Here is a 23,064-nt window from a genome sequence, read left to right on the forward strand (position 1 = left end):
TTCCTAATCCCATCTAGGGAGACTGAGTGTCTCTCTCTTTTATTTCCAGATCACCCATTTGTCCTTTATTGAATTATCCTGTGACACCACTTCCTGTCTCCGGGTTGTCTTTAAGTGTGCCCCTGCAGGACTTGCTCGTGCACATCGAGGAGGAGTCTGCCGATGGACTTCCAGTAGCTGCACGGCCGCCGCCTTCTCCGCGCTCCCCTCGTCCTCCGCGCTCCTTTCCTCCCCCTCCCTCCCTTTGCTTTCTTCCTCCCATCATCATCATCACCATCATCTGCAGCAGCAGGAGCAGCAGCAGCAGCAGTCCAGTGCCTCCCGGACCTATGAAGAAAGCGCCCCCTCTCATCCTCCCCATCAGTCTGATCATCGGCACCACCCTGCCAGCCACGATGGGTTGCAAGCGCCACGCTACCTTGTTGTCTTGATATCGAGATATTTCAATCATCAAATATGAATCATGCGTTTGATATTTCTGGACACTTTGCTCGTCAGCATCCTCACGCTTTGGCTTCACGCATCACCAGCGTCATCCGGTACGTAGCGTTGTATTTTTATTTGCGTCCCGTGCGATTACTTGATCTGTATTTTAGCGGCTCGCGGCTAATTAAGAAGGGACGCCGTGTCGATGTGCTGCGTGCTGGCGTCGGGCAGACTCAAACATGCCAGTTTTGTTCTAAATCGCTACTGCATGTGAATTAAAAATATATGCACTCATTTTAAGGAGGGGTTCTCATTTCAACCTAGCTGAATTTTTTGAGTGGGCACTTTTGGAAACATACGAATAATAATTTCCTGCAAAAGTCATCTCACCTGGCTACTACTGGGAAAAAAAGTAGTGCAATGACACCCTGACCCTTTTGACAGTGTGCTCATGGCTCGATGTTGACAGCTGGCTCAAGTGTGTGTGCGTGATTCCCTCGCAGCTTCTCACAGTGCAGAGGACAAGGTTGAGAGGGACGCAGTGCCGGTGAAGCAACAGGCGACTGCAGCACCCGTTTCGAAAAACACAGGCCACCATGCAACCGAGCAGGTGATCGCCTACCCATCTCGCCTCATCTACTACCTAAACGAGGACTCTGAGAGTGCCTATCATGACCTGGACACGCGGGCCAGGAGCCAAGCCGCAGAGGGTCAGGTAGGCAAATACAGCGCCGAGTCAGATTGTATTTTGTCACCATCAGCAGATCATCTCACCGCATGCTGCTTGCTTATCAGCCCATCTCACAAGCTTGCAATCCTGTTTCCAAGCACATAAATAGCAGCCCGAAAGTCATGCTGTGTGGTGCTGAAGAAAGCTGCATCCAAGCAGAACCACCATCTGTCATTTGTTCACCACATCTGTTAGCGTTGTCCGGTGGGAACGCGATAGCTAACTTATTAACAGTTTATTTCTTCACCGTCATAAACAGGACTGCGGTCCGGTTCTCTTCGTCATGGCATAAGCTACACTTGTACATGCACAATGATTCAGAGGATTTGATGCACGCTGTCGTGATATTTATTTATGCGCCACAACTTTGATCTGCTCCCTGCTGGTCTAAATTCTAATCTATACTGCCTGTCACCAAATTGTCACGTCCACCACGAAAATCAAGGTGCACCATTTTTTTATGCCAAACACCCAGTTTGAAAATTAAGGCAATTACTTTTTTTTATTTTTTTTTACCTTTTTAAGTACTTGGTGATTTTTTTTTAATTGCTAAAATTTTCATGGTTATTAACAGTGTCAGATTTAGAAGACATTTATTATCACCTTCCAATAACATTAAACTAAAGTACAGTCATGTGACCTGCTGGTCAAACACAACATTAAACATTTATTATTGGTAAAGGCAATGTTTTGAAAAACACGTTGACAATCGTGGTCATAAACGCATGTAATATAAGTCAACCACTGTAATATTAATGCGTTTGAACAATAAAACACCATTTCAACGGTCTTTTAATTTTAATGATGATGAACAAATGATGAGGGCGTAATAAAGGTTGCGCCTTGCATATTTTTTATATTTACATAATTTACTTTAACTTTTCCACTTAAGGTGTTAACATAAAGTCACAGTGACACCAGAAAATCAGCTAGCCGCTTCGCTAACATTAGCTACATTGCGAGATTTTTGATGGTTTTAACTTTTTGCTTTTTGACAAATTTAAAAAACAGCTTTGATGTGTCACCGTATTACTTCTGAAATTTATAACTAATAGTTTTTTTTCCTTCTCCAACAGTCGATCCACCTTGCTCAGGTCAGCTTCCAACTCGATGCTTTCGGCACCCGATTTGTTCTGGATCTAACCTTGAACAAGTAAGTCATTTTTGCCACCGCAATAGTCTTAAGTCATTCCACACAACATTTAGCTTGCACAGCCCCTGCTGACACACAAACAAAAACCTCCATGCCAGTAAAAGCGTAACAAAATCATGGCCGCTGTGGTTGTTAGTCATAACGTTTCAGACTGCGGTTCGCCCTTTGGTGCGAGCATCCTCCCATAACAGCATCAGCTCGTGAGGTTGGCTGGTTAGGAGCTGCGCCACTGTGGCGAAATAGCCGAGCTACTGAGCTGACCCGACGTAAGAATGTCATTTTGCAAAGATCAGCTCTTTAATAAGCTTTTAATTGGTTTGATTCCAAATGAGCATGGAGTCAGACATTCTGCAGATCACAGTCCCGTTTGGAGACACGAGGCTCCGGACACTCAATGATATTGATTCGGATCCTTCACTGAGTAGCCCGCTCTACGTATGTGAGCGCTTAATGTGCATGTGTACAAAGGATTTGGAAATGCTAATTGAATCCCTTGGCTCCTAATGTGATTTAAAGCCCAGCTATGTCATCAAATATGGTAATATCATACAGACTTCACGGTTGAGTGGTGTCAAATATCAAAAGCTGGCATGCACTACGGCGGCGGCTTGATTTGTAACCCCTTCCAAATCGCAGAGGAAGTGGCGGTTTGTTTTAACGCCGGCAAATAATTGTCATCCCACGAGGCAGGCGGAGTGTGCTTCTCTGCAGCTGTGCCAATAATGGAGAGATTGCAGACATGTTGCATTGTTGACAACAGGGATGGAGGCTTTGCAGAAACACTTTTAAATGCATTTTCAGAATTCACTTTTTTCTAAAATTATAGACGTGACAGATTGTCGAGCGAGACGTGTGATATCAGATATCTTGAAGAATGTCAAGACAACGTTCAGCTTGTAGATTGGAACAGCAAAAGTACAGTGTGACCTTCTTCTCCCAGCTGTAGGTTATCTTAGAGATGCTAACTTCAGCTTTTTTTGTGTGTGTGCGCAATGAGAGAAAGAGGAGTTGGAATTCTGCTTGGTGTTCTAGATAATAAAACAAGAATTGCTTTTTAGCTAACAGGAGAGGCAAAATGTTAGAAACAATTCTGGACTTGCTATTTTATTCATATTTGCGCAAATTACCCGTTTATTGTATGCTTAGACTTAAAGTGCTTGATAATATGTGTTGGTTTTATGACACATTGCATCCATGTCTGGCGACACGGTGGTTTAGTGGTTTGCACATCTGCCTCACAGTTGAGGTTTTGGGTTCAAATTTAGGCTTTGGCTCTCCTGTGTGGCGTTTGCATGTTCTTCTTGTGCTTGCCTGGGGTTTCTTCACATATTCTCGCTTACTCAGCACTATAGAAATTGCATGTATGAATAGTATGTCTTTTTTTTTTTAGCTCTTTTTGAAATAGATCCTCTTTATCTATTCATCCACTGATGATAGTTTTTATAAAATCTGAATATTGATAAAACTCTGTCTGCATTATGCTAGTGTACATAATGTTCCGGCTGGTGTCATGCGTCGTGTATGCGGGAGAATGGGACACGATGTTCAAACTAACTCTGAGGCATCGCAGATTATTCCCGTGTGTTGGAAGCATGATGATGAGGCGTGACAGCGGTGTCCGAGCTTCTTCTGAAATGCTGCCAAACATGAGAAGAATCTCCCGCAGTGTGTGGGTCCTTTGCTGCATTGTGGCGCTCCCGCGCGTGCCTCGAAACATCCACAGACACTCCAGAGCACACTTTCAAGATGCTCACATTCCGGTGGCTCGTTTCCGCGAGCGCTTCAATGGCTGCCGGCCAAGCCTTGCGCACGCACGCCATTACTCCTTGGCATGGCCGACCGACTCTCCGCTGCATGCCTTGTGTGTCACGCTAAAAATAGCGCTTCACTTAGGAGACGCTGTCACGTCTTGGGCGTCCTCTCGTAATAGCGTTGCGCTTCCCCGCTGGCGTGCTCCTGAGCATCGCTCACAAATGTCACGCCGCCGGTAGTGTGTCACGGGAGAAAATCTGCTAGGTAATCCGTTTGTGCCACCTACACTAAGAGAAGCGGATGTGTTTTTTTTCATTAGTGAGGTGACTCAAGGGGGAAAAACACTTTTGTTGCAGAAATTGCACTCTCTCGGATGTCAGCATACAAACTGTGATGGTAATGGACACGGACGGCGGGATCTTAACTGGAGGTTTTTTTGTTCAGGGTGAAAATGACACCCCACAGTCATCCGCCATGTTCTTTTGTAGCATTTATTTTAAGTTTGTGGCTATGTTGAGCAATTTGGTCTTCTCTGATCATGACAAGGGAGTTAATGTTCCACCCCAGCAAATTGTGAAGATGTTTTGGAGGATGTGGTGACTGACAAACCTTTGACTTAGTAGTTGTGGCTAACAGTGAGTTGAATGAATGAATCACAAACTAATAAATGCCCACATGCCATCTGATGCATCATCACTTGCTGTCTTCCCCATCGAACTGAAGCCAACCTTTTGTCTTTGCAGTGACCTGCTCTCTTCAGATTATGTTGAGATCCATTACGAGGGGGATAAACCCGTCCTATCAAAGGTATTGGAAATGTTTAACCACTGTACTGCATCACTATGATGTGGCGTGTAACTAAGTGAGGTGAGCAAAAGTATTCAAAGCACATCCACGGATGATGCAGTGCAGTTCTGCACCAAATTCGGGTTGGGTCAAATGCAGAGAACTCAAGTCACAACTAACTTTAATAATATTATTGTCGTCTCCTTCAAAGCTAAATTGGAATGTTGTCGTACCGGCAGAATGTGTTAGCGCTCTTATGTTGGATATTATTAGATTATGCAAGTTGTCCAAATGTTGTGGCCCAGTTGGTGCATACACTTCTTAGATAAGTGAGGAAGTTAAGCAGGTTGTAGAAGAAGGGGGCCGTTTGCAGCTGCTGATTCAGGCTGCATGGGCTGGAGCTGAATCAGCAGGCTTTGGTTCTACCCCCCCCTGCAGCCTCCTACTGGAGCTCTGCTCACGTGACGAGGGAGGGGAAGCACTCTGCAGTGTCAGTGCAGTGTTGGATGGATGAAGTGAGGGAAAAAAGGAGTGAAAAGAGAGAGAGAGAGAGAGTCCTCCATTCACCCCATGTCTTGACAGCTGAGTCACAGATAGCACCAAGACCTACTTTGCAATGTTTTCACGATCGCTACTACAAGCAGAGCGACCGCACCGTACAGCAGCAATTTGCCAAACAAGCTGTTATATATCATCAGAGGCTTCCAATTAAAAATATAAAACCAGAGAGAGCAAAGTCAAATCAATAAAATCCGCACATGTATGTGACAACACTGGCAGGTTGTTTAAAAAAAAAAAAAGAATAAATACAAATAAAATAAAAAATATATATATAAAATAAATATATATATATATAAAAAATATAAAAATAAATCAAATCAAATAAACATTTATAATCAGCATCTGCAGTGTCTTGAAAATCTATATTAACTTGGGTCAATAAATCCGCACTGAAGTTCCAGATCTGAAAATGCACCACGCTATAGCGCTGAACTGCACGTAGCGTGATACTGCATTAGCACCGTGTCTTTTTCCCTCAGGGCGGCGAGCACTGTTACTACCACGGGCAGGTGAGAGGCAACGATGACTCCCGCGTGGCCTTATCTACCTGCAACGGGCTGCAGTAAGTGAACCAAACAGTGTGCTGGTCGCGCAACATCCAGGGACATATTTCAGCTCCTTTTTCTAATATTGACTCACTATCGAGCTGCCTCTCTTCCCTTTTCAGTGGGATGTTTGACGACGGAGCCTATGTGTATCTAATTGAGCCACTGCAACAGACTCATTCGCTCGTAAGTTATTGGCTAAGTCTCGTGACATCATTTTATGTCAAATGAATGTTATGGACAAAAAGGTAAATAAACAACAAAGCTTGTGGTAGCCTTTTCCCACAATACTTGATTCACAATAATGCCCCTACACTTTATATTTAACGGTCGGAAGCATGTTTGACTTTTTAATTTCAGTAAAATATGTCTCGTCAGGCGTTAGATCAGATCAATAGCACTCTAATTTCTCATTTGGCTTAACGTGCCTTTGAGTGGTAAGGGCGTCAACCGGTAAATATTCGTGTGAGGATTAAAAAAATAAATAAATGGATGTCAGCAATTATCGTAAACATGTTTGACAGTTTCCTGCCCCGGGGTCAGCGGCCTTCGCCTTTCTCTCTGTCGTCATTTGAGTCACAAACATGACATCTTAAATGCTTAAAGATTAAGATTAGAGAGGAGGAAAGGGTGGAGAGGAGAAAGAATGGAGTGTTGAGGTCGAGCAACGGAAGGTGGAGCACGAGGCCAGCTCCCTAAACTGAAGCCGAGCTTCCCGTGATAAAAAGAGAGGAAGTAGGAAGGAACAAAGATGGCGGTTAGTCTACGACAACCTGTGGATGTGAGATTTTTAAATCATTCCGACACCTTCGCATCTGATTATGTTCTCACCCCCTTCAGGATGGAGCTGGACGGCCTCACCAGCTCAGAAGAGCTGCCTCGTTTCAGTGGAAAAATGAGTCACAGCAACTGGGTGAAGATTTACAACACTTTTGAAAAACATCCTTGATTTAAGGGCCTCCGCCCCATTCTGTCACGCATCATACAACAATGGCCGCCAACTGGCCAAGAGGAAACCTCCAATATCCAAAGTAGAAAATACAAAAACATGGTTAAACAATGGACAGGTGTACCTAATGTAGTGGCCTCAAATGCCTGCAATATGTGTTGATGCAAATTTTTTTGTGTTGTTTACACCCGTAGCGGAGGAGGAGAGGCTCTTCTCGGAGCTGGATGACTTGTCCTGGCTGAAGCGGCGGAAAAAGCGAGCCGTGAGTGTCTGATCTCATCTCTCTGAAGAGACACCGCAAAGTTGCAGTCACCCGCTTGTAAATTGTTATGTAACGACGTCGTTTTTACCTGGACGACCAAAAACTTAGATTACCTGCTTCTTTTTATTTGACAGATATCTGTATTTGAGGAGATGAAATACTTGGAGATCATGATTGTCAGTGACCACAGTATGGTAAGTACTTTTTATCAAAGTATAATTTCTCAACTTGTAATTCTTCCTCCTCCTTGCAGTACAAACACAAAACCAAGCAGCACACCAGGAATTTTGCCAAGTCTGTGGTGAATCTTGTGGATGCTGTGAGTAAGACCTTCCCTTTGACCAAAGTTGTTTTTCACTGCTTGTGTTTGTTGCTCCGTCAGTTGGACAAACACTTTAGGTCCAGACTGAGTCACTGAGTAACACCAAGGTGGCACCAAGTGAGATTTCCCCCTTTCATTCCCGCCATCAGCGTGATTTTCTTTAAAATTATTTTATTTCAAGCCCCTTTTTGTGTGTCTAAGGATTTTAACATGTCAGCTGTTTGGCCTTCCGCTCTTTATGTTCCCGCCGTGTGGTTTCGAGGCCGCTAATTGCGTCAAAATAACTTAACAGTGTCAACAAAGAGAAGTGTTTTTTGTGTTATTGCACAGAAGCGGTTATTATTTTTTTCTCTCGGGTGTTTTCAAGCGCCATTTTTATAAGTACCACACCGATGTGCTAAATACCCCAACAAGAGGGTGGCAAAAAGCGGAGGGGTGCAAATTTGAGGTTCCGGTACCCACTTTACAGTTCTTAGGCAATGGAAATGGAAATAAAGACACACTATGCGGATACAGCACTATCACTGCCAAATGCTTGTGATCAAAATATAATTATTATTTTTTTCAAATACTGACATTATGACACATATTCAATCCAAACACTGACGACACTAAAATCTGTAAATTATTTGAAAGGGCTTTTGTTGTGTAAGCATAACTTGAACCTACTCCAAAATTCATGTCCACAGCAAATAAAAATTCCATTATTCTGTCAGAATCTGTACGGCTCGTTAGTCGTAAATTATTCCTTTCATTTGCAGTTGACACTCCCAACTTTTTAAAGATGCACTGCCATCTGTTGGTTTAAATTGTGAACTGCTTTAAGAAGCAATTTTTTTCTCCACACTTTTTTTTCTCCAAGAAAATTACTTAGCATTTAACTTTGTTCAAGATTCATTTGTATAAGCCTCACGTGTGTTTTTTTTTTTATTCCACTTGAGCTGGAAGCCCATCTCAGCTGACATTTGAGGCAAGCTACATTGACATGCACTCTTTCCATTCAATGGCAGGTCTTCAAAGAGCAGCTGCAAACACGTGTGGTGCTGGTTGCTTTGGAGATCTGGACGGACAAAAATCCGATTCCGATCAGCGTGCGGCCGCTGGAAATGCTGCGTGATTTTTCCAAGTACCGTCAGCAGAGCATCAAGCACCATGCAGACGCCGTACATCTCTTCTCGTAAGCTCCAAAAATCACATTTGACGCCCGTGTCACGGCACCCCCTGACTTTTTTTTAATTTTTTTGGTCTTCCAGAAATGTGACCTTTCACTATCGCAGAAGCAGCGCAGCCTACTTTGGAGGCATGTGTTCTGTGAGCCGGGGGGTTGGCGTCCATGAGGTCAGATTCACTAATATCCTCTTCATGCCGATCATGGATGCTACGTGTGACCGACCCTCTGCTGCTCCAACAGTACGGCAACACCTGGTCCATGGCTGGCTCTTTATCTCAGAGCCTGGCTCAGAACCTGGGCATCCAATGGGACCCTGCATCAAAGAGAAGTAAGCATTTTAGTTGACGTTTCTAACAAAAGTAATCTATCATTGTTGACGAAAAGCCATTTTTAGTCATTGCAGATCTTATGGCACATTTTTTGTTTGTTTCCGTGTGACCTGCTGAGTTGCATAAGGCTGGAACTTGTCACGCCGTAAAAGTCATTTCCGAAAAGTGCAGGGGTCTGAATATATGACCGTAAGAGCGCCTGTAAATTGCATTTGATGTGAGATGTTAAACCAGCCGCTGACCTACACTGTAGCTCAAAAAATAGGACACAAATCAAATACATTGTGGATTCATACTTTAGCAAATTATGGAATTATTGGCCCCAGTAGAATGGAACACACAATAATAAACATATTATTAGTTTTTTTGTTTTTTTTTAAAAAACATCAACTTTTTATTCTCTTTTAAACATAATACTTAGCTTATATGTTGTTGATTTGCCCTATACGAATAATTCAAATTTAATCATTGCAAGTGTATTTTAAAAAATAAAACTAGAATGTCCTGAAATATTGCTTTCCTCTTTCTATGCCCTTTCCTGTCGTCTCTGATTTGCAGAGGAATGCGGTTGCACTGACTCGTGGACCGGCTGCATAATGGAGGACACTGGGTAATGTCTAGCATTAATCCTCTATTGGCTGCGGGTTGTAAACTAGCAGGAAGTTAGAAACGCTCCTTGGGAATGTCTGATCCTCTATATGAATGCACAAAAGAAATGTGAACACACACACGCACATCAGTTGAGCAATTCCATGTTTTTTCCTGATGTATTTGACAGATGTGTCCTCCTTCCATTCCACAGTGTCCAACACCCTCGGAAATTCTCCAAATGCAGCATTTCCGACTACAAGGACTTTCTCCTTAAAGGCGGAGGCTCGTGTTTGTTTAATAGGCCCACAAAGGTTTGAAAAGATTCAAGGATCAAAATCACTCGGGATATTTCATATCCACTCGATGTATATCTCCACAGTTGTTCGAGGGCAACGAGTGCGGGAACGGATTTGTGGAAGTGGGCGAAGACTGCGACTGCGGCGCGAGAGCTGTGAGGTTCCCACATGTGTGTTTGCAGTCCATGTGTGTGTGTTCGTGTAGCTGCAGTTCTGTTTTTCTGTTCAGGAGTGCTACAAGGGATGCTGCAAAAAGTGCTCGCTGGCCAACGGGGCGCACTGCAGCGACGGCCCCTGCTGCAATACCACGTGCCTGGTAACAGCTGGATTGGATGCACGGTTTTGACATGAGGCTTTCCGATATGTTCATGCGCGTATTTTTTCCACTTTGGCAGTTCTTCCCACGAGGTTACAGTTGCCGCTATGCTGTGAATGACTGCGACATTTCAGAAACTTGCTCCGGGGACTCTGGACAGGTGTTGTTGGAGAACAATATTGCACTGCTCAATCTGTTGGGTCAATGCAGAGAGCATCTTTCACACTGCTTTTCAAAATAAGCTTCCTTGATTGGATGATTTTTTATTTTTTTTTGCTTGGATTTGGGGAGCAGCGCCATTAATTGGATTGCAGCATTAAATGATTATTTATTATTATTGTATTTATTTTTCAATTACTTTACTTAATTATTTTTTTAAAAATATTATTGTTTGTTAGTTTTCCTTTTAACAAAATAATTGTGTTGTCTACACAGGCACAGACCCAAAACCTTTTTCAGAATCTTATGATCGCTAACGTTTTTTTATCGAGTCCCTGTGAGTGGACCCGTTACGAAATCATACCAGTATTTGGCGGGCTACTGCTTTGGAACATTGAAAATCAGCGATGGGATAATGATGTCATGGCATGGTAGCGTCCAATCACATGTCTCTGATAAATGGGCTTTCTGTTTATATAGCACTTTACTCCCTTTCACCACCGAAGGCGCTGGGCAATGTCACCTCATTGACCCAGTGATTAATGATCTATGTTGTAATGGAAGGGAAGTTAACAGCTCGTGCACGCGCTGCCAATTTCTCTGTGATGAAATGCAATTATGGCGCGAGGTTATGGAGAGACTTGAGGGTGAGGGGTACAGGGATGTTGATAAAGTGCACTGGTAATGGAGTGATGTCATCCCCATGCTGCTCAGAGTCATTATAGTGCAAGGCGGGGCCAGATTAGTTTTTTTAAAATGGGCAGATGAACTAGCTTGTTCGTTAATGAGGTATAAAATATCTAATAAAATATTAAAAGTATATAATATATTTTTTTATAAAATTTATTTCTTTAAATCATGTAAAATGTATAAAATTCTAATAATAATCTTCTGCTAGCTTAATGCTAAATCGTTACATAAATAAAGAGTGGAGTTAAACGCTACAGAAATAAGATTTTCCATTTACTGTTTATTCTGTGAAATGTTAACCCATTTACATTTTGCCTTTGTTTTATTTATTTAGACTTGCCTTTTTCCTCTTTACAGTGCCCTCCCAACCTTCATAAACAAGATGGATACCTCTGCCAGGTGAACCAGGTAGGCATGAGAATAGCGATTATAAGCTCTTCTGGCACCATGCACAGATGTTCCAAAATTTACTTTCTGCAGGGGCGGTGCTACAGTGGAGAGTGTAAGACCAGAGAGAACCAATGCAGATACATCTGGGGGCCAAGTAAGTAGAACGGGCTCCACGAAAGGAGCTTCAGCTGCAGTACTGTTGGCATAGCCCCGCCTACTCTGCTCGTCTGTTTCATCAGAGGCCGGGGGCTCGGAGAAATTCTGCTACGAGAAGTTAAACACCGAAGGCACGGAGAAAGGCAACTGCGGAAGGGACGGCGACAAATGGATCCAGTGCAGCAAACAGTGAGTGCCAAGAAGGAATATTTTCCACATATTGCATTAAATTTGCATCTCTGTAGCTTCCAGTTGAGAAGCAAAGCCTTTGAAATTCCTGCAAGTCCGGATTTTTCAGACAGAAAATTGTGAATATGGTTCCTTTTTTTTCTTGAGCTGCACCTTGTCAGCACTTATTGAACTTTTACTCAACTGGGATTTATTTGACAGTTGCCCCCGGTTACAGTATTCGGCTGCAACTATGCAGTGGTCACAGTTTCTGTGACAGTTTTTTTTCCTGCTGACCTCTTTGCAGAGTTCGTGTTTTTTCCACACTCTAGAGAGAGTGAGGCCATTCCAAGTTCCAAAAATAAACGCTTTTTATGTTTCCACCTTTGCTCAGCACTTGTATCGGATTTTCCAGGTGTACTACAGCGGTCAAAATGTCGGTCTCAAGATGATGTCATGGTTACAGAAAATTATCTTCTAATAATCTTCTATCTGCTTTCACAGCGATGTCTTCTGTGGTTATCTCTTGTGCGCCAACATCGGCCGCAACCCCCGCATTGGAACGATGAAAGGAGAAATCACCCCCACCTCTTTCAACCATCAAGGCAGGCTGATAGACTGCAGGTAAACCCGTCGTCCGGTCAAAAAGTGTCTGTCAAACCTCACTTGGCGTTTCCCGGCAGCGGTGGGCACGTTCTTTTGGACGACGAGACCGATTTAGGCTACGTGGATGACGGGAGTCCTTGTGGGCCGTCAATGATGTGCCTTGACCACAAGTGTCTGTCCATCCAGTCGCTCAACATTAGCACTTGCCCTATCGGACCCAATGGACAAGTTTGCTCCGCCCATGGGGTAAGTGCACAAAAAAATGGGTGGACTGCCGTTTTGTGTCATTGACTCTTCCGTGCATGTGTGTAGGTGTGCAACAACGAAGCCACGTGTACTTGTGACACCACGTGGGCGGGGACAGACTGTAGTATGCCCGACCCACCTAAAATCCCCGAGACGACTCCAACTCAAGGGCCCAAGGGTCAGTTGTCACCTCTTTCTTTTCAAAATATTGCATATTAGTTGAAGTTCTGCCTTATTTCCGTGTCATTGCTTTAGACAGGGATTCTCAGTTTGGTACGTGGGCTCCCTCTAGTGGTACATGCAAGAACAACGGCCTGAGTACAGTTCAGTTGTATTTAGCGCAATAGTGCAATACATTTTCCTGTTTATAAAATAACTGTTTTTTTTTTTTTTAAATCATATTCAGGTATAGTTTTTTTTTTAAGTATGTCTAACCCCAATCTGTAAAATGTTTTGGTAGTTTACAACATATCATTGCAGAGGAGGACTTGGACGCAGCTGTTTTAAGGGTTGGGGGGTGTTTAGTTGGGGCTTGTGGGCATCACTTGATCCAGGACTCTTGACGCGGAGGCCTGCTGTTTGTCTTTTGCCAGGGTGGTAACCATGCTCCTTTTCCCTCCACACAGTGAGCGTGGCCACTAACAGGCTGATAGGGGCAGTAGCAGGGACCATTCTGGCCCTGGGGGTGATTTTTGGAGGCACAGGGTGGGGAATAGAGTAAGCATTTTTTTAAGCCTTTCACAGCTCTTCCTCTCATAGTGGTGCCTCAGTGTGCGGGCGGTTTCGTGAGCCGGCCTGAGCCCGTGTGTGCGTCCCGGTGGCTTTGTGTTTTCTTGTGTGTTTGGTGATGACCATATGATCATGTCTTATGATTGGTTGTTTTCAGTGTCGTGTGATTGATTGATGGACCGCCCCCTTCCCTCCCCCCCTCCTTTCCTTCCGCTTCCTGGTGTTCCCCATTACAAGCCCTCTTCTTCTTCATCTGCCTCCTCTTCTTTCTCTTCTTCTTAGTCGTCATGTGGTTGCTCCTGTGATCCTCTCCTTTCTGGGGCATGTGGGGCATTTAGATGGGACAACTGTCCACAACCAGAAGAAGTATCCACTTAGTGACCTGACCTTTTCTGCGTGTTGACCCCGTAAACCAGTCTCTGCAGGCCACACAAAGCGACATCACCCATCAATCTGTTTAGTCAAACATTTGATGGGTGCTCAAGCTTCCCAAGCAAGGCCACTGTCGATCACACCATGTAAACACTAAAATGGGGGCCGGAGAGCATGCGTGACGTTGTACCCGTGTTTAGTTACATGTGTTTGCCACAGCGAGCCAGCATAGAAACTTATGTGTTTTTTTCCTCCCCCCCACCATAACCCTTTGCAGGTCCTAGTGCCACCAATCTAATAATAGGCTCCATCGCCGGAGCCATCCTTGTGGCCGCCATAGTGCTGGGGGGGACTGGATGGGGTTTTAAGTAAGCAAACACGCCGCATGCCTCTCCTGCTCGACCACCAGCATCCCCGCTGCTTTTTAGACGCCATGGTTTGAGCTCCTGCTGCAGAATATGCACGCGTGAGGCCGAGCAGCCTTTCCCGGAACGGCGAGCTTGGTTTTTATGAGAGCGCATCGGAGGATGTTCGAGGGGAAAACGAGCGCCGCACGCCGCCGGTCTGTGGATCTGTAGCAGAACCTCAAACTGATTAGGCAGATCGGGCCGAGCTCGGTGCTTGATATGCATGCTGAGACGAGAGTTTACAGGTGTGTGATTATTTTTGAGATTGTGTAGAGAATAGCAAGGCAGTGTGTTAGTGAGGAGATGTTACTCGTCTTTCTCTTTGGGCTTTTGACGGCTACGTCTGATTTTTAAACCGACAAATGGGTATGCAAAATAGTGTGTTTCTAGCGGAGGTAAGAGAAAGGATAGTTGTGCATGTTCACTCGGGTTTGGAAAAAGGCAGGAAGGCAAACACTTAAAGCTTGACTGTCTGAGGGTGACGCTTCCATCCTTGAGCAGATAAAACCTGCTCCGCCCACACCCCCCACGCGTCACCCACCCCTCTTCCTTTGCGCCGGCCGCCATCGCTGCCTGCTTCACAGAGCCGGCGCGTTGCACTGCATGACACCGAGCACAGCCGGGCCGGGTCTCCTATTGGATCAGGTGCATGACACGACGAGCGCTAGGAGCCCCACAACAAGCCACAGTACGGGGAGGTTTTGCATCACTCCTGTTGTCGTATTTGTTGGTGTGCCATTGTTGTGGTAGTCGCCGACACCGCCGGCGCCGCTGCTGTTGTTGTCTTTCCCGCCCTCTGTAAATTATTTGGAGTTGATTGTATGTTAGCTTCCTTTCCACGACCCGGAATAAGACATCGTCAGTTGCCGTCTGCATGCACGCTGTGGTTGACCGCAAAGAGACGACGGAGTTGGTTCGCATTCACAGACCTTCAAAGGTTCCGCTGCATTCGGCCGAGATATAATTTGCAAATTCGGCACAGTTAAATGAGATGAAAAGGGTTTGTGAACGTCAACACCTCGGTGCAGTCGAGCCGCAGTGGTCAGCATGGAGCAGCCATCTGTCTTGATTTTGTGTTATGATCTGATTTCAGTCCTCTAGAGCACTTTAACATATGCGATTTCACATTCTCACTTTTTTTTAAATTGAGAATATGCATCGGAACACAAATTCAAAGTGGTCCACTAATGATCAAGACAGAAAAGGGAGGCTGCACTTCCCATGCTGCACCAATCATATCACAGATGTGAATTTGTTGAACGCTAACTCGTGTTTCTTATCTCCTTGCAAGAAATGTGAAGAAGCGGCGGTACGACCCCAACGCCACAGCCATTTAACACTGAAGGGCGCACGCCATTCGCAGACGGACTCCCCCAAGGCTTCCTTAGTTGGCTACCTGACACCCAGACTGCACTTATTCCTGCTGACTTTTTTGGCATTAGATTTACTTGAATAATAATAATATATATAAAAAAAAGATATAGTGGACATTTTAACAAATTCCATGGTAGTGATATTAAACGCGTGCAACCTTTTAGCCTTTTCAACACCACTCATCACTCGCAAGCCTGATCCGTAGAATGACAGAACTCCTCTGCCGCCGTCCGTTTTCAGTGCCAGTGCGCAGGTGCTCCGACACCTGGCATGATCTTCCGGCATGAAGAGCACCTTTCCACGGGCTCTGCATGGCTACGTAAGCTGTGAATATTCAGCAAAAACACATCCTTCCAAAGAGAAAGGAAAGCAATGCGGGAAGCCTCATTCAAACTATAACGACGTGACAGCGGACTGCATGTCAAAAAATTGTACATAATTTCAGCACATCAGCTTTGAAATGATTTTCCACTGATTTTTTCTTTTTTTTTCTTTTTAAACATTAGCATGTTTTATAGCAGGCTATTAAAACACTAATAATGACGATTTCGGGCCCAAAAAAATGTAACATCTGGAGCCTCGACGTGGGGCGTCTAAGAGAAGCATGCCAGAGATCAAATGCGACGCGCGGTCCCGTCGTAGTATTGACGTCGAAGAAAAAGCCAAAGAAGCAATCACCGTGAACATATGGATGTTGCACACGGAGCACTTTGCCCTCTGTCGTGTCCAGCCAGGGCTCACCCATCCACCCCCCCACCCCCCACCACATCCGGCTTTTACTCTCATAGACTCTTAGTAGGATTCAAGTCTACAGGAAACGCTGCATGCAATCACTACTCTATAGTGGGCTTATAATAATTCTATAGGGGAGACCCCCAGGATCTGTTAAGAAAATATGCTACAAAAAAAAGGTAAGGTGCATGTCAACAACAAAACATTTAACTTTTATTTACTATGCAAAGGAGAGATATTGCACAAAACAGGACAGACGTGGAATTTGAAAAAAAAAAAAATGTTCCGCTATTCATCAAGTTCTATTTGGCCGCTCCCTCGTCTTGTTTCATTTTGCTTCAAAATAGCAAGAATAACAAAAAAAAGACCCGATTCATATTTACAAGCAAATGAGAGCACTTATGTATGTGTGTTTGTGTGCGTGTGTCTCATCTGATGTTTTTAATTCCATTCACACTAAATGGTGCCTGTACATACCGAGGGAGGCCTCGTGCAGGGTTCTTCTTGTTGTCCTCTTCAGATGGTGGTGGGTGTGTTGCCTCCATGTCTCGTCTGCTCTTCCACTGTCCTCTCTCACTGCATCATGTACTGTACACTTGGACTGGTCAATAAACTACTGACTCCTTTTAACTCTTTTTTTCTTTCCGTCTTTTGCTTTGACTCCTTCCTTGATCAGATTCCTATATGAATTTGAGTAGCAAAGTTGAATCCAAAATGTTTTTTTTTTTTTTATTATTATTATTTTTATGTTAGATGCAAGATTATGACATCTTGTTCTAACTGCAGAATTACTTTTACTTTTTTTTCTCAGTAGCTTTGTTATAACGGAACACTTTGGAGTGCGATTGTCTATTTTTTTAATGTATAATCATAATAATGAATGGCTGTACAATTCGCAGCAGGAACATTTAAAGTTGGCCGCTCACTGTGAAGATAATAACGGGGACGTCACACATGCGCCTGACATTTCGATAAAAGCATGGAAATGTGTCCTCGCTTTTCATCTTGACTCAGCCCTTGAATTTGAGTTTTATTACACCACATAGTCATTTCTCCAAATGACGGTAAATATAATGTCTTACAATTAAAAACAAAAAAGAAGTCTCACAATTTACATTTACGATTGACTATTTTGACTGACTAAGATTAATTTAATTTAGTAATAGTATATACTATAATAATTTAACTTAGTAATTTAGTGGCTAGTGGCCTCCCTCCCATGTGTTACAATACTGTAAGATTTTAAGAGTTTATTTTTAATTATTCATTTTTAATCTCCAAGTATTTACATTATTACATTGAATAAGCCTGTTGAGACTTTTGACAAAATATAAAGAAATAAAAGACAATAGCTTTTTATGAAGTCAAATATAACAAATATAGTCATTGAGATCTGCAAGAAATAGAAACTTCTATTTGTATATTGTAAAAGAATTTTAAAAAACGTATAAAATGTCAATCTTACACATGGAAGCATGTACACTTTGTGTGTGTGTTTTTTCTCCTCACACTTGTTGACTGTGAGTATTTGTTCCAGCCTCCCAAGAGATAGTTTGGTCGCTCATTTTCCTCCTTGGTTGCATCCATTGCTCACTTCAATTTATATAGATTGAGCACCGTGCAAGGGACAACTAAATTGAGCAGTGCTGACTGAAGGACGAGGCGGTGACGTCACTAAACTTCACAATTTTTATGGTAAGTGATCAATTTGTGTTTGAATCGATTTAGGTGGTGTTATGCCCTCAAAGGCCAAATGGTGCCTTGCGGTGCTCACTGGCCTGATCTGCAGATGCCCCCGCTGGCACTGAATAAGCCAGTGGCCACAATGTTGGTCCTGAGCTGCGTGTGCGCGGTGCCCCTGCACTGCCAGGTGGACCCCCGGCAGGTGGACCCCCTGACGGTGCCCCGCGCCGACCCGCAGTGCTGGGACTTGGCGTCGGCTCGACTTCTGGAGATGCGCTCGCCCAGGGTGGCCGACACGGTGGCTGGCTTCTGGGGACTCATGGAAGTGCTCCGGGCGTCGGACAATGCCAAGCACACGACCCTCTTCTGGGACCTGGCGAGGATCTTCTGGGAAATGTACTTGGACTGCGTCATGTCCAGGAGCCACGGCCTCGGACGAAGACACGTCACCAGGGTGCATTCCCTCACCACGGACAGTGAGTAGCAGAACAATAACAAAAGTAACAAAAAATTAAATATTATTTATTTTTAACAAATCAAAATCCTCAACTTATTTTATGTGATTGTTTTTTTTTTTATTAAACAGACGCTCGTTGCATGTTGCTTTTGTCGACCTTTTGCGGTCCATATTTTAAGCTATTATAATGATAAATTTATTGTAAGTAAAATGGTACACATTACATCAATACGATTGTTTTATTACATAGTTAATTATAAGCTAGCTGTTTCATTGGCATTGTTGTTTTTCACTGAATTAAATGCTTGAATGTCCAATAGTTTGCCATGGTAACACTTTTCAAAGTAATACTACAAGTCAGTTGTTTAATGATTACCTCTCTGAAGGTGTACTTATTATTAAACATTTTTATAATTGATCTCGATGTCTCCTATGAGACAATATAAGACAATAATTTCAAACAACACCTTTCACCTTTACATTCCGTATGTACAAAAAACACAAAATATGTTTGCAAATTTTAACGTATGTTAAAATACTATAAGCAAACGTCTTGTATTTTTAGAGCATGTGAAACTGAAATTCAGTCTCATCGTCAAACTATGACTGCATCTCCGCTTTTTTTGTCACACGATCCCTTTTCTCAGCTTTAATGTTTGACTGCACTTACCTTTTTGCACCCGTGTGTGCGTGTGGATGTGCGTGTGGATGTGCGTGCATCTCCAGAGTCGTTCAAGTTCAACAGCTCCGGGGCAAACTGGAGGATGGGGCTCAGCGTCCGAGTGAGACACAAAGGTCACATCAAAACCATAAAGCGCAAAACTACTTGAAATATGCACCAATAAAACACCATGACACTTGCTGGATAAAGCATGTTGCTTATTTGCTATTTTTGCCTTTTTTTGTCTTGACATTGAGAATTAACATACATATAAGCATACATGCATACAAACACACATACAAACATGCATAGTATATACATGCTTGCATAGATGCAAAAAAAAAAAAAAAAAGATAAAGCAAAAGGTTATGAGGAAGCCATATCAGAATCATACCCAAAAAGTAGACTAATAATAATTTTGAAAAAATTATTTCACGTCAGAATCTATGTTCAAGTCCACAGCATCGTGTTTTAGAGACATTCAGAAGAAGAAAAAATATATATAAGAATATATAAATTCGTATGAAGTCATAATTAAGTATGACTCAAGTGTCGTTACGTGGACGACGAAGTGTTGCTGACAGTGACGTCATTTAGTAGTGGGCTGCATGGAACATACTGTATTGTAAAGAAATTTTGCCAGGTTATCAAAGCTGTTGTTGTATATAATTGAGTCAAAATTCCGTTTTGCTTCCTATTTTCGTACTTAATTAAATTTCATTCTATTTTTTCTTTTTTTATTAATTTTTATTCTTACGTTTTGGACTAGAATCGGTGCTTCCTATTTTTAGCATTCTTTTTCTGTTCAATTTGATTTTTGAGTTGTGTGTATAATCACCTTTTTTTTTCCGAACCGATGCCCAAAACGCGCTGTGAAATGCATGAACTGTTTACTACTTATACTATAACTTGCCAACAGGGAGCGATAACAAACAGCATGCAGACAGTTAAGTCACTTCCCGTGACCTCACGAACCCGGATGTTGTTACCATACGGCGGCGGCGGCGGCAACCTGCAGGCTAGTCGTCACACTGCCAACCACAATGAAAGCTTCTTTATCATCCCTACTTGGGGTTTCTTTTTAGTTGAATTAATCTTTTAAGATGTCCAAATAAACACATTTTAATTCATGCTCATAATCATTTACGGAATCACCAGCTAACAACTCGTCAAAACGATACAAGAGCCAGCGTCATGTCTCAGGAAATTCACCAAGCAGTAACCACGTCCACCGACTCAAGGTTAGTCGCCCCCACCACTAATACTTTGTCAATATATTGTGTTGAGCTACGCTGTCGATAGTGAAAAATTGCCCAGCAGGGATAAATTAAAGTTTTCAGAATCTCAAAATGCGACTTTAGCATTTAAGAGGTACATTATGCTTAAAATGTAACATTTGGATTTAATATTGGCGTTAAACCAACAAATAGTCTGCAAAGGAAAATTAAAATCCCATGTGCCGGTGATGACATTTCAAATCTGTGTGACTTTACACAGCCCAAATAAAGATGCAGTCCCAAAGGCCAACGCCGCTGGCAAGACCCCAATTCAGATTCTTCATGAGTACGGCGCCAAGCATGGCAAAGTCCCTGTCTACATGCTGGAGAAAGCCGAAGGCGAGGCCCACCAGCCCAGCTTTGTGTTCAGCGTAACCGTCGGAGATGTCTACTGCACAGGTGGATGTTTGTGTATGCTTGATTTATTTTAGACAGATAGCCATTGTATTTGACGGTGGTATCTTCTGGTGTTATGTCTTCCAGGTGAAGGTCCCAGTAAAAAGACAGCCAAACACATGGCTGCTGAGGATGCGCTGCGTATCCTAGAGATTGACATGGCAGCCTTGTGAGTACACCCGATATGCTGCTCAAGTCATTCATACACAAACAAAGGTGTTTACGTTGATGTCCTTCCTGCAGGAACCTCCAAGTGAAAGCCGAGAGTAACGGTGTTGGAGCAGAATTATGCGGACACCCCAACTCAGTGGGCATACTGCAGGTAATAAGTCATTCTGTTCATTACCCACATTTCACTGTTTTAAACTTTGTAAGCGTTTTTTTTAAATAGTGGAAGCAACTATCGACGCTAACCCTGAACATGTGTGTTTGTGCTGTATGTTAGCATTAAGCTAATCTGTCTTTACTAGGGCAAAGGCATTGGTGACATGTACTTATTCCTTCCCGATAGGAGCTGTCCTTGCAAAGAGGTTGGCGTCTTCCTGAGTACACGTTGCTATCGGAGACCGGTCCGCCGCATGACCGAGAATTCACCACCAGCTGTGCAATAGAGTCCCTGTCAGAGACGGGTAGGTGCGCGTCGTTCATGGGAAATCATGCCGCGTGGCTGTTTGTCTTAATTGTCATTCGTCATTGCTCGTATTTTGACTGAGCAGCTACTGCATGCTCCAAAAAAGCGGCAAAGAAGGCAGCTGCCGAGAAGATGGTGGCTAAGCTTCAGAGTCTGTCAGGATCTTCTCTCATCACATGGGTGGGTCACGCGTCTAACGTAACGCCGAATGTAGCCACCCATGACCATTTTTTTACTTAATTGCCTCACAGACACCAAAGCCCAGGGTGCGATTCGACAATCTGAAGAGCTCGTCGGCCGAGAAGATTTCCTCCCTGAGGAGGAACCCGCTGAGTATTCCCAACACGGACTACATTGAGCTGATGGCCGAGCTGTCCAAAGAGCAAAACTTTGACGTCTCCTATTTAGACATCGGTAAGTGCTTGGAATTTTTATTCTTTCCAAGTGTATGATGCCTCCAAACAAACTGTTAGAAAGAAATCAGACTTGAATTTTTGCAATAGTAAACTTCAAAGTCTTGCACTACAGCCAAGATGTTTTGGATATTGTCCCAGTAAGAGTTTTTTTCCTGCATCATTTTAAATCCTTTGAGTAGAAACGAGAAAGGTACCAACCTGCTAGTTTCCATGGCAACAGAGCTGCCTGATGCAGCCCTAAGCGACGTTCTAAGGACCTGTGTCTGTGTTTCGCAGATGAGTTGACAGCTAACGGTCAGTACCAGTGCCTGGTGGAGCTGTCCACCTCCCCCGTCACCATTTACCACGGCACGGGCATTTCTCGCATTAATGCGCACAACGCCGCCGCCCACAGCGCACTTCAGTATATCAAGATCATGGCCTCCACCAAGTAATCCCCACAAACTGCACTGAAAGTTACATATTTAACACAGACAAATCGTAACTAAAACACTTTTTATCGTGGCCAAAAACACCCTGTAGAGAACACAATTATTGGAAATAAATATACAAATGCTTAAAATAGACAATGCTCGACGAATTATGCTCCCTATGACCCTTTCTGTCGCCCTTTCTAACATGGCCGCCGTATTGGGACATCTCTTATCCAGCTGTAGTACCAGAAATGTTGATTGCACTAAAACTTCAGTTATAAAAAAAAAAAAAAAAAATAGCAGCAATATGTTCAGAGTGACAAAATGTACACACAACGCACTTACCCATTTCCACTGCAACCATGTGTCAAATCAGAAAATAAAATAACGGAAACAAGCTGGTTCCTTTCCAGTAATTCTCAAGTCAGTATGAGATCGTTGTGTTGTTGTTCGGGCCCACGCACACAGAGGTCAAATTGAGTGAGTAAACCACGCACGGAAGGTCCGGTTTTATTAGTCCAAGCGCTATGTAGCAGCAGTGTACAGTGTTGATGAAAAGATATGTACTTTAGTTTCAATTGCACTTTTGAAAGAAGGTACCATCAGGGAACCGAGCGGACGCGGTGCGGTCCACGACAAAAACAGAACCTTTCTGTAAGGCATCTGCAACAATCATTGGCAGGCTACACATGCAGGTAGAACATAGATGGAGGGCTGTTTTTTTTTTTTTTTTTTTTTTTATAAATAAGAACATCTTGTTTGTCCATTCTATTTTCCGCTTGTGCTGCAGGGTCACTCCAACACACACACCACCACATGGAGTCTTCACACCATTGGCCAGCAACCAGTCCAGGGTGTAGCCCACCTCTCGCCCAAAGTCAGCTGGGGTAGACTCTAGCTCACTTGTGACCC

At 43.4% G+C, this 23,064-nt stretch overlaps 3 protein-coding genes across 6 annotated transcripts; all 3 read left to right on the forward strand.

Annotated features, from left to right (window-relative positions):
* Positions 1-77: 77 nt before the first annotated feature.
* On the forward strand, positions 78-15,559 carry LOC119115648 (disintegrin and metalloproteinase domain-containing protein 23). Of its 4 annotated transcripts, none has more exons than XM_037240422.1 (26): positions 78-539; positions 930-1,141; positions 2,233-2,309; positions 4,805-4,868; positions 5,888-5,970; positions 6,076-6,139; positions 6,794-6,866; positions 7,097-7,164; positions 7,299-7,358; positions 7,418-7,483; positions 8,497-8,663; positions 8,740-8,824; positions 8,898-8,985; positions 9,545-9,596; positions 9,789-9,888; positions 9,957-10,028; positions 10,103-10,189; positions 10,269-10,349; positions 11,396-11,446; positions 11,519-11,582; positions 11,668-11,773; positions 12,257-12,376; positions 12,436-12,604; positions 12,671-12,782; positions 13,231-13,321; positions 15,404-15,559. In XM_037240422.1, the coding sequence occupies exons 1-26, from the start codon at positions 464-466 to the stop codon at positions 15,447-15,449; spliced, it is 2,334 nt and encodes a 777-aa protein (XP_037096317.1). In that variant the 5' UTR covers positions 78-463; the 3' UTR covers positions 15,450-15,559. The 4 variants fall into 4 exon arrangements, with proteins under 4 accessions (XP_037096317.1, XP_037096318.1, XP_037096319.1 ...); XM_037240423.1 differs by lacking the exon at positions 15,404-15,559 and adding an exon at positions 13,983-14,071; XM_037240420.1 differs by lacking the exon at positions 13,231-13,321 and adding an exon at positions 13,983-14,073 and having other exon boundaries at positions 83-539.
* A 2,412-nt stretch (positions 15,560-17,971) lies between these two features.
* Positions 17,972-19,188, forward strand: LOC119115085 (protein FAM237A-like). Its single transcript, XM_037239266.1, has 2 exons — positions 17,972-18,377; positions 19,085-19,188. Exons 1-2 carry the CDS (start codon positions 17,972-17,974, stop codon positions 19,186-19,188), a joined length of 510 nt encoding a protein of 169 aa, XP_037095161.1.
* Positions 19,189-20,004: 816 nt separating this feature from the next.
* prkra (protein kinase, interferon-inducible double stranded RNA dependent activator) lies at positions 20,005-22,549 on the forward strand. The gene is made up of 9 exons (XM_037240519.1): positions 20,005-20,260; positions 20,517-20,695; positions 20,780-20,861; positions 20,936-21,014; positions 21,204-21,321; positions 21,409-21,503; positions 21,575-21,737; positions 22,016-22,230; positions 22,375-22,549. The coding sequence occupies exons 1-8, from the start codon at positions 20,214-20,216 to the stop codon at positions 22,171-22,173; spliced, it is 921 nt and encodes a 306-aa protein (XP_037096414.1). The 5' UTR covers positions 20,005-20,213; the 3' UTR covers positions 22,174-22,230; positions 22,375-22,549.
* Positions 22,550-23,064: the final 515 nt, after the last annotated feature.

This window comes from Syngnathus acus, chromosome 21, assembly GCF_901709675.1.
Source record: "Syngnathus acus chromosome 21, fSynAcu1.2, whole genome shotgun sequence".
Taxonomy (NCBI): domain Eukaryota; kingdom Metazoa; phylum Chordata; class Actinopteri; order Syngnathiformes; family Syngnathidae; genus Syngnathus; species Syngnathus acus.